This window comes from Anarrhichthys ocellatus, unplaced genomic scaffold, assembly GCF_004355925.1.
Source record: "Anarrhichthys ocellatus isolate YVR2014 unplaced genomic scaffold, GSC_Weel_1.0 scaffold33, whole genome shotgun sequence".
Lineage (NCBI taxonomy): Eukaryota > Metazoa > Chordata > Actinopteri > Perciformes > Anarhichadidae > Anarrhichthys > Anarrhichthys ocellatus.
Genome location: NW_022280063.1, coordinates 5,043,565 through 5,055,894, shown reverse-complemented (window position 1 = coordinate 5,055,894; position 12,330 = coordinate 5,043,565). Strand labels below are relative to the sequence as shown.

The window sequence follows — 12,330 nt, the reverse complement described above, 5'->3', positions numbered from 1 at the left end:
TGTGTGTGTGTGTGTGTGTGTGTGTGTGTGTGTGTGTGTGTGTGTGTTAGTTTGCATATTGTGAGAACTGACTTCATGCTGACCTGTATGTGTTATTGTCTCTGCGGATGGACAGGAAGAGCAGCACGCCAACACTTCGGCCAATTATGACGTTGAGCTCCTGCATCACCGAGATGCTCACCTGGAGTTCTTCAAAAGTGGTGAGAACTCGAGTGAAACAAAATAAATGAAGTAGCCATTTGAATACTTTGTGAGGAAACAACCTCAAACTTTATGTAACTTGTGCTCGAAGTAGCTTTCACTGTTAACATTATAAGCACCGGGTAAGGAACTCCATTTGCAGATTCTTGCATATCCTTCATGATTTATTTGCATGTATTTCATGTGTGCTTAATATTTTTTTTGAATCCGTCAATTTCACATCAGAAATGACCAATTCACATGTCGTCTGTGTGTTGTGCAGGAGACTTGCACATGGCGGGCACCAGCACGCGAGAAAATGGACTGAAAGAGACGATTACACTGAAATGGTGCACGCCACGAACCAACAGCATAGGTGGGCATAGTCACGCATCTATTTGTCAGTATATTGTGCAGATTAATCATTGCTGCATTGACTGACCCAGCCGTGATGTGAGATGCCTGATTTGTGTTTTTATTTTCCCACCTTAGAACTGCATTACTGTACAGGAGCCTACCGCATCTCCCCCACAGACGTAAACAGTCGTCCCTCGTCCTGTTTGACAAACTTCCTCCTCAACGGTAAGCAGGAGTAAACCCTTCTTTTCATCCTGTTGTATATCGTAGTCTCTTGATTGACTGTAACCATTTGTGCCTTCTCTCCTTGATTCACCACAGGTCGATCAGTGCTGCTGGAGCAGCCGAGGAAGTCTGGGTCAAAGGTCATCAGCCACATGCTCAGCAGCCACGGAGGCGAGATCTTCCTGCACGTGCTCAACAGCAACCGCTCCACCCTAGAGGACCCGCCCTCCATCAGCGAGGGCTGCGGAGGCCGGGTGACCGACTACCGCATCACCGTACGTTCAGCTCACACCAGACCGGTTGCAATAAACATCAATAAGCTTCAAATGGTAACAGCTTTTTTTTTTTTTTTGTCTGTTTCAGGATTTTGGGGAATTTATGAGGGAGAACCGGCTCACTCCTGTTTCAGAGTCTTCCCATGATCCCTCGGGGAAGCTGCCGGTGGAGAGGGCCAAAGCTCAGCTGGAACGCCACACTCGGTACTGGCCAATGATCATCTCCCAGACCACCATCTTCAACATGCAGGCAGTGAGTGAGCGGCATGCAGCGATACTGTGGTTCCTTTTAGATTTCTATCGTACAAGTGAAGTTTCCATCACACTCCAAAATGTTTGACTTGTTGTTTCCTGCACTTAAAAGATGACCTGTTTCCCATGTTTCTATGCCTATTGGCCCGCATCATTATCATCCGTCATTCCTGTGTCTGGGTGTCTTCCTGTTTTCCTCCACTAGGTGGTTCCTTTAGCTAACCTGATAGTGAAAGAGACTTTGTCTGAGGAGGATGTTCTGACCTGCCAGAAGACCGTTTACAACCTGGTGGACATGGAGAGGAAGAACGACCCTCTCCCTATTTCCACCGTGGGATCCAGAGGCAAAGGCCCCAAGAGGTATTTATTCTAAAATCAACATCGCAATTCATGAAAGTAAACGGCAGAGTCACTGATGCGTATCCGCATTGTTGCTCTTCTCAGAGATGAACAGTATCGTATAATGTGGAACGAGCTTGAGACGTTAGTGAAAACTCACGCCGGAGCCACCGACAGACACCAGCGGGTGCTGGACTGCATCGTTGCCTGTCGCAGCAAACCTCCTGAGGAGGAGGAGAGGAAGAAGAGAGGGAGGAAGAGGGAGGAGAGGGAAGACAGGACAGAGAAGAATGGCACGAAGGACACAGATGACAAAAGCTGGCAGGAGTCGGAGAGGTCAGTGCTGCTCGGATATCTTATGTATCCATATAGATGTGAATAATAACCTATATTTAGCAGCAAAAAGAATGGGATGTGTCCGTTAAATTTCTGCTCTCTCGTGCTTCACTCTGTTTTTGTTTTTAACCTGAAGACTTAAAGGTTTGCTGGAAAAAGAAGAGCCGGAGTCGGAGGTGATCAAGGATTCCCCGGACTCTCCAGAGCCGCTCAACAAGAAGCCGCGCCTGTGCACGGAGGAGGTTCAGCCTCCAGAGAGAGCAAAAGGTACCAACCTGCATCATATCTGCTTAGAATAGACACCACCCCAAGAAATCACTGACAAACAGACCAGAAAAGCACTGAGCCAGTGAGGGACAATTCTGGCAAATGTCACTTGATGACATCACTTGTGGGGGCCCGACTGGTTATGTGTGTTTTGTTTTTTTATCTGTGGCTTTGTCTCGCTGTTTGTTCAGGTCCGGTCTCGCTCCTCACCATGTGGAGCAATCGCATCACTGCAGCAAATTCCAGGAAGCACCAAGAGTTTGTCGGAAGAGTGAGCTCCGTCAACAACAAGTTTGAGTTGTACCAGCAGCTCAAAGACGAAAATGGGTGCGTGAGAAAAATAAATCATCTGTCACTTTATGGGTTGAATGTGCCAAGTCTACTCGCTATGTCTTAACCGGACTTGTCTTTTTCCCTACTGACAGGATGGATGTTCACGAAAACGGAAAGGCCTCCAGATGATGTTTTCACCGATCCATTGCTTCACCCCTGCCAAGGATAGAGATTTTGAGCCACAGAGTTTTTTCAGAGTTGGGCGTCACCTCATACTCCCAGAACCAGGGCCTCAAATAACATAGACAGTGAACTCTTAACGAGGACTTTCTACTGTTTCTTTTTTTTACTCATGGTTTTGTAGATATGCTGTTCACATATTGTGTAACACAATAAAAGCTGTCGATAGAGAATTTTGCTGTTGAATATGGAAGTGATGTCTTGTCATTTATTTAAAATAGGACATTGCATTTGAGGGAAATAGTATCATTACTGTGTTGTTTAAAAAATATATGATCTAATTGATCCAAGTCAAAAACGGCCTTGAGTGATTTTGCTATTGCAAAAAGGTGTCTTGTTTAAGCCAAAGAACCATTGTCTGATGTCAAATCACTATATTTACATTTATAAAACACGTATTAGGTACACATTTATTAACTAATCAACAAAAACTTTATTTATGACTATGTATTTACAGTAAGTTCCTTGGTCAACGGTAACGGTACCCTTGATGGTACTTACTTGAGATGGAAGCGGAGGAAGGTGTTGCCTGGACTGAGCGCTCTCTTCTGTATGAGTAAAGGCCAACAGCCTGTAATGACGTTAATAACGCAGTTGACATCCCATAAAATCGCCTCAAAGATGTGCTCAGAATCTGCTGGGTGGGACGTCCTTCTGTAAATGGCCCACTGCTGTCTGTAGCGGCATCTGATGGATGAAGGATATGGTGTACGGCTCCTGAACAGTAGAGGGAGCAGTTGGATCAAAATGGTCCTCGGACACTCCTCGAGTGCTCTCAAACAGTGTAAGAGGAACCGGGTAGGTCACACTTAGGCCTGCTGCTGTGTTTGAATACATGCTTGTTGTGATTGCAATGACAGAGGATATGTGGTAAAACCTATCAATTTGCTGTGACTCCCCAAACAGCAGTGTATGGATCATTTGTTGCAATGATGACATGAATTGCACCCTCTCATGAGCCGACTTGACAAATGGTTGTTCTTTAGAGGGCTCGTCTTTGAGCATAGATACTGGGACTGAAAGGGTTTTAGTTAAAGGAAGTTTAGTGTGAAGAGCGAAAGATGGATGTGTTGGTCGTAGGGACATCAATAAAATGTCTGAGCTTAACGTCTGCATGAGGGCATTTTGATCAAAACATAATGCTGTGCCTAATTTTGACTGTAAATCTGTTACAAGTGGGCTTTTGAGATTATTTTGCAAAGATGAGCCACCAATATCAGGTGGCAAAGCTTTATAGAAAGTCTGCAACGGTGGTGTCGTAGACGATGAGACTTTGGGAGATTCAACTGTAGATACAGGATTTATAAAATTGTCTCAAGTTGTGGACTGAAAAAGCCAAACTCCCAAGGTAAAGCTGGTGTAATCACAGAGGGCTCAAACAAGGACGTCGGGAGCGAAGACTCTAATTCAGTTTGTCCAGACGGGGTCAGCTGAAACTCTAGTGTGGTCGATGACACGTCCTGAGTTGTTACATTTAGCTGAGACATTACATCCTGATTCACAACTGGGGACAGATGTTGGATTGTACTAGAGTGCTGAGTTGATAATTGCTCAGCCATTAAATATGAGGTTGGTGACACATCTGGAAACAGCCGAGTTGGCAGTATTATGTTTGATGGTGGCAATGACTGTATTGTCTTTAATGTGGGGTTCAGTCGTGGGGAAACTTTATAATCCTTTGTTCGAGGCGAATGAGATGGGAGGTTACAGAGTGTTGGTTTGGCATTGTGGTGGTCTTTAATTGGCCCTTGGTTATAGATAATGTGACCTGTGAAAGAGAAAATGCAACAATTCAGTACAATAATAAAATACGAGTTCCAGGAATGCAAATAAATGTAGAAATGGGAAGAGAAGGAAAACCTCCAGTCCACCCTCTAGTGTCCATACATTACCCTGAGTATTTAGTTGCTACATATTGATCTGAGAGCATTTTGACGGTTAAAACACGGTGACGTTGAAAACACGTTGAAAAGTGAAAGTTTTTTAGCCGACTATTTGAAGACGTTGATTCAACGCTCACGTTTAGACCAGATTTCAAAGTGATTTCCAATACTGGCTTTCAACTGATAAATGTGGATGTGGTTTCTTAGTAAGCCTCTAAATGATGATATATTATTATTTGCAAAATGTAGAGGACGGAAAATTGTAGTATTGCAAATCATGTTGAAATCTGGTCTAGCGAAGTGAACGAGCTGACGGAATAAACGAGGCTTCACGCTAACGACATACTCTGTAAGTACTTGAACTACTTTATTCCAATATTGCAAACCGAAATATCATTACCATACCATTAATATCATGTTATGCTCACCATGGTGGCGAGGCTGCCAGCAATTGTAGCGTTAGCATGTTAGCTTGTAGTGTTAGCATGTTACGAAAGTAAACATAGATGTGTGTTAGTTAATATTGGAGACACTTTCTTTGTGGACTGTCCCTGTAGCCCAACGTTATAAAATAGAGTATTTGGAACATTTCACATGTAAAATACACAGCGGACAGCGAGTGGGGCTGTACACAGTTTAAATGTGGAGGACGTGAGTAAAACAAAGTTATGTACTAATACGAACATGGTCAAAACATTGTTGTGTGGCTTATGGCAATATACAGACAATATAAACAATATACTGTGTAATATCCAGGTCAGCATCGTTCCGTTGAAAACACGTTTAAAATACGTCTATGGTCTCCGTTGAAGAGGTTCAAAACTGGTCTAAAAGTGAATGTTTTTCAAATACTTGTTCTATTTACAGATCTCCACGTTGAAAATATGGCATTTAAAGAAGGAAAAGGAGATTATGGCTTTGTATTAATGTGACCACGGGCCACGGCAAGGCCCGGATTGGGTTTGCAATTTACCGTGCACTGCACCTTTAATACCGGCTCAAACCACTGAAAAAGCCCACAGATTATCTTTAAGGGTACATGTGGCAGTGAATGACTTACAGAGACCAAGGATTACCCCAAGATGAAAACATTTATTGCAACAATTTAATATGTTAAAAACAATAAAAAGGTATACATCTAATATACCTCTGACACAAGTTATAATAAAAGAGGCAAACCCATTCAAAAGAAAACCAAGCAACACAAAACCATACAAAACAAAACCAAGCAAAACAACTAAATTGATAATTTAAACAAAACAGCAGTGGCAGTCAACGTCTCCTGCCTGCTCACTGCACAACACCCATCTGGAAGGCTTGATGGGGAAGTGGGAGTCTCTTTGCAGCTGGACCAAGAGCCTGGAGGTCAGAGAGGGAAAGACGCAGCTCATGGTATGGCTATTTATGGTGGAACAAACTAATTGGGGAACAGGAAGTAGGAGGGGCTAAGGCCTACCCAACTCCACAGTAGCCCAGGAGGGACATTTCATTGCCGGCTACAAAAAGAACATTGTTTATATTTATATTGTGCTTTAATAAATACAAATGAACTGTTGCCTGTGTCACTTGGTCTTTTGTCCTGTAAGTGGAAACTGTTGATGTGTTACTAACATCAAGTATTTAGTTGCTACATATTGATCTGAGAGCATTTTGACGGTTAAAACACGGTGACGTTGAAAACGCGTTGAAAACACGTTGAAAAGTGAAAGTTTTTTAGCCGACTATTTGAAGACGTTGATTCAACGTTCACGTTTAGACCAGATTTCAACGTGATGTCCAATACTGGCTTTCAACTGATAAATGTGGATGTGGTTTCTTAGTAAGCCTCTAAATGATGATATATTATTATTAGCACAATGTAGAGGACAGAAAATTGTAGTATTGCAAATCACGTTGAAATCTGGTCTAAGCGTGAACGTTTAATCAACGTCTACAAATAGTCGGCGAAAAAACTTTCACTTTTCAACCGATTCTGAACGGCTTTTCAACGTTGGGCGTAGACGTCTTTTAAACGTCTTTTCAACAGAAAAATGCTCACTGGGTATGCTCACCATGCGGGCGAGGCTGCTAGCTTGTAGTGTTAGCATGTTAGCTAGTAGCGATAGCATGTTATGAACAGTAAACTTAGACGTGTGTTGGTTAATGTTGGAGGACTGTCCCTGTAGCCCAACGTTATAAAATAGAGTATTTAGGACATTTCACATGTAAAATACACGGCGGACAGCGAGTGGGGCTGTACACAGTTTAAATGTGGAGGACGTGAGTAAAACAAAGTAATGGACTAATAAGAACACGGTCAAAACATTGTTGTTTGGCTTATAGCAATATACAAACAATATAAAGTATATACTGTGTAATATCCAGGTCAGCATCGTTCTGTTGAAAACACGTTTAAAATACGTCTATGGTCTCCGGTGAAGAGATCTGTCATGGAATAACCTGGACAACTGGTTTTAACCAGATCAGCTGAAGGCGCTCCTGCATTTCTACCAGCAGCAGTCGGGTAAACAAAAACAAACGTAAGCCTGCTGCAGTGTTAAAGACAATGAAATGATGTCAACATCCTGAGGCCACCTAAACCATCCAGTGGTTCTTAAGAGACACATTATGAACATTTTGTGAAACATTTACCGACTTCAGAAGGGATACACAACTTTGCATTTTTCAGCTCTGAAAAGTGATTGCAGTATACACTTGGTGTCTCAGGGAATACAATAACACTGGTTGGATATGATCTGCATTTTAGTGCCATACTGAGCAAAAAAAGTAGTGAACAAGAAAGATGACTATCATCTGTGGGCTTTTTCCATTTAACAAAACAGAAGAAGAAAAACATCAGCATATGTCACATATGTCATATTAATTGTTGCTCTTCAGTTGCATCATGGGAATTGTAGGATACCGTATTTTTTGGTGTTTTAGTCAAACTATGAGGTTAAATTAAGGGAAATACCATATTATTTGATTTATTCATTTTTTATTTATCTATCAGTACCTTTAGTCAGTGAAATGATTTTAGACACAACTCACTCTCAAGTTGGAGCACCCACATGCATTGTGAAAAGTATTCAAGTAGAGCGGATAAGTGAGGCTGTTCTTTCAGTCTTCTTCTCCTCCACATCCGTTTGGACCGGTGCCATGTAAGTCATGTGTGTGTCTGTTTCAGCGTCACTTATTCTTCTTAGCAGCCCCTTCTCAGACAACCACGAAGCAAAGCATGATACTACTAAAATAGTCGCCATGGTGGCGAACATGATGGCAGTGCGAAAAGGGAGCAGGCGGTATCGGTGACCGTCCACCATCTTGTCCCACGGCAGGGGCAGGATGTCAGGAAGGCCTATCCCTGGTTCTCCCACCAGAGCTCTGAGCAGTAGTGCCAACACAAAGCCAGCACAGGCGCCGTAGTGGTTCACCCTCCGAGATAAGTAGAAGATGCATATCACCTGGGGAGCCATCATTGAGTAGAATATATCTGCACCGATGAACCACAACAGATAAACAGACTTTGTTGTCATGGCCAGACCTGCTCCCATTATTCCACACAGGAGGATTGACCCTTTAACCACGATAAGAATCAGTTTTTCTGATGCCTGAAATAGAGAAAGTCATCAAGGTATTTACTTCTATGAAACGGAAATATGGATCACACTATTGGTTTCCTATAAATTTAAATGTTGGATGCATGATTATATGTGGAATGCTTCCTCTCTCATGTCATTTCTACAATCTTGCTTCAATTCACCCTCTCACCATCTGCAGCGCCAATTTTCCCCACCTACCAGTAAAAAAAACAGCAAAGTGCTCAGTGCAGAATTTGACACGCAGCAAATCGTCTTGCTGCTGGCGGTCCCATTGTAAAGAATAAAAAATGTAAAAAGCCTCCGGTGGCTTAAGGTAACTATTTCACATAATTTAAGTCTCATGCACTTTTTAGAATGTGCCTGGGGCGATTCATTTGTTATCAGAATAGTGACATGTGTTTTTCTTTGTAACATTCAGTACTTTGAAATAAGTCCAAAAAAACAAACATGCCACAATATGAGTAATGGTAATGTAAGATGTTACCCCTTTGTAGAAGATGTTCTTGAAGATATTTCGGCCCAGTTGGGAGGCGGAGGACAGAAGTGCAGAGTCAACCGATGACATCACAGAGGCAGCAAGTGCTCCCATACCAATCAGTGAGACGTAAAATGGGCAAAGATGCTGAAGGGCAATCGGCAAGATCATCCAGGCTTTGCCCTGTTCGTACGGGCTGGGAGAACCGTAGCTGGTCTCGTTCCAATCTGACAAAAATACAGTAAACACATCTAATTACAACAGACATATTAGTCACAGGGGTACATGGGTGGGATTTGGTGAGAGATGTTTGATTGTGTCGAATACATTGTTGTAGATTATGTTTCACATTGCTGCACAATTTCAACTTAGCAGACTCATTACTCATCACAGCTACTATAACACTGAAGACATTATTATTCCAAGATAGCAAAGACAATAGGAAGCTAATTAAATCTAGGTACTGGTAGATGCAGCTGCTGCCCCAATGACGAGTGACGGGATGGCAAGGATTGGGCATAATACTGCTGCAGCATAGCAGGTGATTTTGGCTTGAGCATCAGTGGCTGTGGACAGGACTCTCTGGTAGAAATTCTGGTAGCAGATCCCTCCAATGGCCTTTGAGAGGAATACAAACCATGTTGGGGAAACGTCATGTTTGTTCTACAATAAGTGCTTAACTCAAGTATTAAAAAACTGGTTGTCCATGAAACACTTAAGGTAATGTGGTTTATGTCATCACAGTGCAGTCTTTCTTGTCAATCTTGCATATTTACTACAGAACAGGTTTTAGTGGAATAGCCTTTTTAAAGATACATTGGGGCTGTTACAAGTGTTCATTACCATTAGCAATAAGTTATCCACCCAGCGACCTGCTTCTTCTGGCTTTAGCCTGCCGATCCATGACTCCTGGTGCAGTTTGGTTACTGCAGCAAGAGTGATGTTGGCAGAGGAGGGGTTTGCCAGTATGAAAGGCACGCAGAGCCACTGAAATAGGGAGCAAAATATAATTGAGTGCCAAATACAGCATATTAGTCCCGCACTAGCTGTACAGCATTAAAGTCAAAGCACGTGCTGCGTTCTACTGAAACACGCTCACAATGACGATGAGAACGGGCTGATGGTCAGCAGCTATAAAATCATGCGTTAAATGCTTTGAATTCACTTAAGAATGTAGTGTTTGTACCAAGCCAACGAGCATCAAGCCAAGCTGGACGACATCAGTGTAGGCCACAGAATACAGTCCTCCCATTAACGTGTAAAGGACTGCCACAGCAGCAGAGATGCCCACGGCCAGCGAGGAGGAGATATCTATGACCACGCTTATCGTCCCTCCTGTAACCATACAGACTGAGGTATGCACAACTTTCCAAAAACTCAAACTCAGATGCTTGTTTAAATACCATACTGACTCCAAACCCGACAGTTTTTTCTGTGTATATCTCAATGTATCTCATCTGTCATCTGCAGTGGTGCTGCATCATACTTATGGTAAAATGTCTCTCTGCAAGGACTTAGTTCATTAAGTTGTTGTTTCTGACTTACCCAGTGCGCCAAGAATACATGCTATCCACAAGATATCGCCAATGAGAGCGGGAATGAAAAGGACAGCAGCGACAGCGTTGCCGTATTTCTCCTGAAATGGGTCCATGAGGGTGACATAATTCTTCGACCGAATAGGTTTGACAAAGAAGAGTGCACCTGAAGTTACACAAACGGAAACATTTAAGTTAAGTTTTCGGTCTGACATAGTAATCACCAGTAAAATGTCCTCCTCTTTAGTGGTTATGTGATAATGTCCTTCTGTTTTCATTAGTATGTTCAGTAGTTGTAATTGACCTCACTCACATATAACCAAATTTATGATGTAGGCAAGGGGTCCAGTGACCCACGCCAACCCCTTTGTTGGATCATAGACCACTTCAGCATTACCCAAGATATAGCCTCCTCCCACCCAAGTGGCTGCAAAACAACAGGACACATACAGGCAATATGAAAGAGATTTAATGAAACTAGGTCCACCAATTATAAATTGATGGAATTAAAGAGAACTTGAATTTTAAATGTTTCTTGTAAAAAAAGAAGTAACTTAAATGTAAATATCGATGCCATGTTTTAGCTGCTTTTCTCATAGATTCAAATTAAACATTTTAAACATTTGCTTTGAGTCCCCTGATTTCAAAATAAATGTCCCTGAATGGTTTGCTCTTACAAACGCATAAGGCCCCATTCAGTGACTATGAGAATCTATGATGTTATTGTCACCATCATTATTTTTACCTGTCATAGTACAGATGCTGACCCAGATGTTTAGGTTCCGCCCCCCAACCATAGTGACTTCACTGCGGTTCCCCGTGCACTTCTTCTCCTCACGTTTGGACTTCCTGGATGCCCAGATACCCATGCCCAGTATCATCATGTAAAACACTCCTATGGACACCAGTCCTGGCCAATTTACCGCCATCATGCGAGTCTGTGGGGAAAGGATACAAACAAAATAACATTTTACATATCCCTTTTCAGTGAATGCTGTACATTGGGTGTGCATTGCTTGCAGCTATATACGGTCATATGATTACATGTAAATTTCCCTTTGCAGCAAGTTAAGCAAACTTCACACTTTATCATGTTTTTTGGAGACCAACCCAAATGTGAAAGCCACAGTATTATTACCGGGTCAGTTGGGACACCTTGTTCTGGGTTAAAACTATCATTTAAATTGAAGAAATTAAATTCCCAATTTGAACGCAATTCAGCTATACAGTTATAACTCGATCAACTTTTTTGTATATGGAATAACTAAGAACAGTATGATGGAAGAAAAATAACAGAAGAGCCAAAAGTGTATTCACATGCTGTAGCCTTCAATTGCGAAAGAAATGTGAGGAATAAGAAGAACGTCTTCAGTTTGGGTGTGAATCTGCAAACAGTGAACCAGTTTGAGAGCATTGCATGCCCTTAAGACACAAGCTGTCTTTCCATTCAATTATCCAAACCGCTTATCTTATTCAGGGTCGTGGGGCGCTGGAGCCGATCCCAGCTGACATTGGGCGAAGGTCGCCAGTTTATCGCAGGGCACATACAGAGACAGACAAACATTCACCCTCACATTCACACCTACAGGCAATTTCGAGTCTCCAAATGACCTAAGCTGCATGTCTTTGGACTGAGGGAGGAAGCCGGAGAACCCGGAGGGAACCAACGCTGCCACATTGAGAACGTGCAAACTCAACACAGAAGGACCGCCCGGGATCGGGGATCGAATCCGGGCAGGCCACAAGCTGTCTTATTAATTATTATTATTTTGAGACACAAAGGCATAGTTACTTTCTAACTTACTAAAAATGTATTTCTGCTGCTTGGGTTTATTGACGAACCATTGGTCCGATTTCCTTCCATTAAACATAAAATATCACCCCTAAAATACTAAATTCAAACTTACTGCAAATAAATTATGAACACTTACTTGACATTCTTACGCTCTCAAGGTAAAACTCAAATTAGAATAGTATTTTCTCTCAAAATAATTATAAAAATGACTATTTTTATCTACCTGTATTGCCTTTAGAGAATGTGGAGAAGGGTAGACGTTTAAGTGGAGATCCTCAAAGCACACTGTGTAATGGCAAAATATATGTAAACCATGT

At 42.2% G+C, this 12,330-nt stretch overlaps 2 protein-coding genes across 5 annotated transcripts in view; one reads left to right on the top strand and one right to left on the bottom strand.

Annotated features, from left to right (window-relative positions):
- Positions 1-3,470, top strand: part of ints13 (integrator complex subunit 13) — a 7,212-nt gene extending 3,742 nt beyond the window's left edge. The window contains exons 9-18 of one of the 2 annotated variants that reach the window (XM_031865868.1): positions 116-200; positions 464-556; positions 673-762; positions 859-1,037; positions 1,126-1,290; positions 1,495-1,649; positions 1,734-1,964; positions 2,101-2,231; positions 2,423-2,558; positions 2,657-3,470. In XM_031865868.1, coding sequence (XP_031721728.1) covers positions 116-200; positions 464-556; positions 673-762; positions 859-1,037; positions 1,126-1,290; positions 1,495-1,649; positions 1,734-1,964; positions 2,101-2,231; positions 2,423-2,558; positions 2,657-2,693 — 1,302 coding nt within the window. In that variant the 3' untranslated portion in view covers positions 2,694-3,470. The remainder of the gene's footprint in view (positions 1-115; positions 201-463; positions 557-672; positions 763-858; positions 1,038-1,125; positions 1,291-1,494; positions 1,650-1,733; positions 1,965-2,100; positions 2,232-2,422; positions 2,559-2,656) is intronic. The other variant, XM_031865869.1, reaches the window with a different exon arrangement.
- A 3,468-nt stretch (positions 3,471-6,938) lies between these two features.
- LOC116393326 (high-affinity choline transporter 1-like) lies at positions 6,939-11,723 on the bottom strand. 3 transcript variants are annotated; one of them, XM_031865550.1, is made up of 9 exons: positions 11,536-11,723; positions 10,964-11,156; positions 10,532-10,645; positions 10,229-10,384; positions 9,870-10,018; positions 9,527-9,670; positions 9,148-9,301; positions 8,693-8,910; positions 6,939-8,217 (listed from the first exon to the last, which is right to left on the bottom strand). In XM_031865550.1, exons 2-9 carry the CDS (start codon positions 11,148-11,150, stop codon positions 7,696-7,698), a joined length of 1,644 nt encoding a protein of 547 aa, XP_031721410.1. In that variant the 5' UTR covers positions 11,151-11,156; positions 11,536-11,723; the 3' UTR covers positions 6,939-7,695. The 3 variants fall into 3 exon arrangements, with proteins under 3 accessions (XP_031721410.1, XP_031721411.1, XP_031721412.1); XM_031865552.1 differs by lacking the exon at positions 6,939-8,217 and adding an exon at positions 8,287-8,402; XM_031865551.1 differs by lacking the exon at positions 10,532-10,645.
- Between the last annotated feature and the right edge of the window lie 607 nt (positions 11,724-12,330).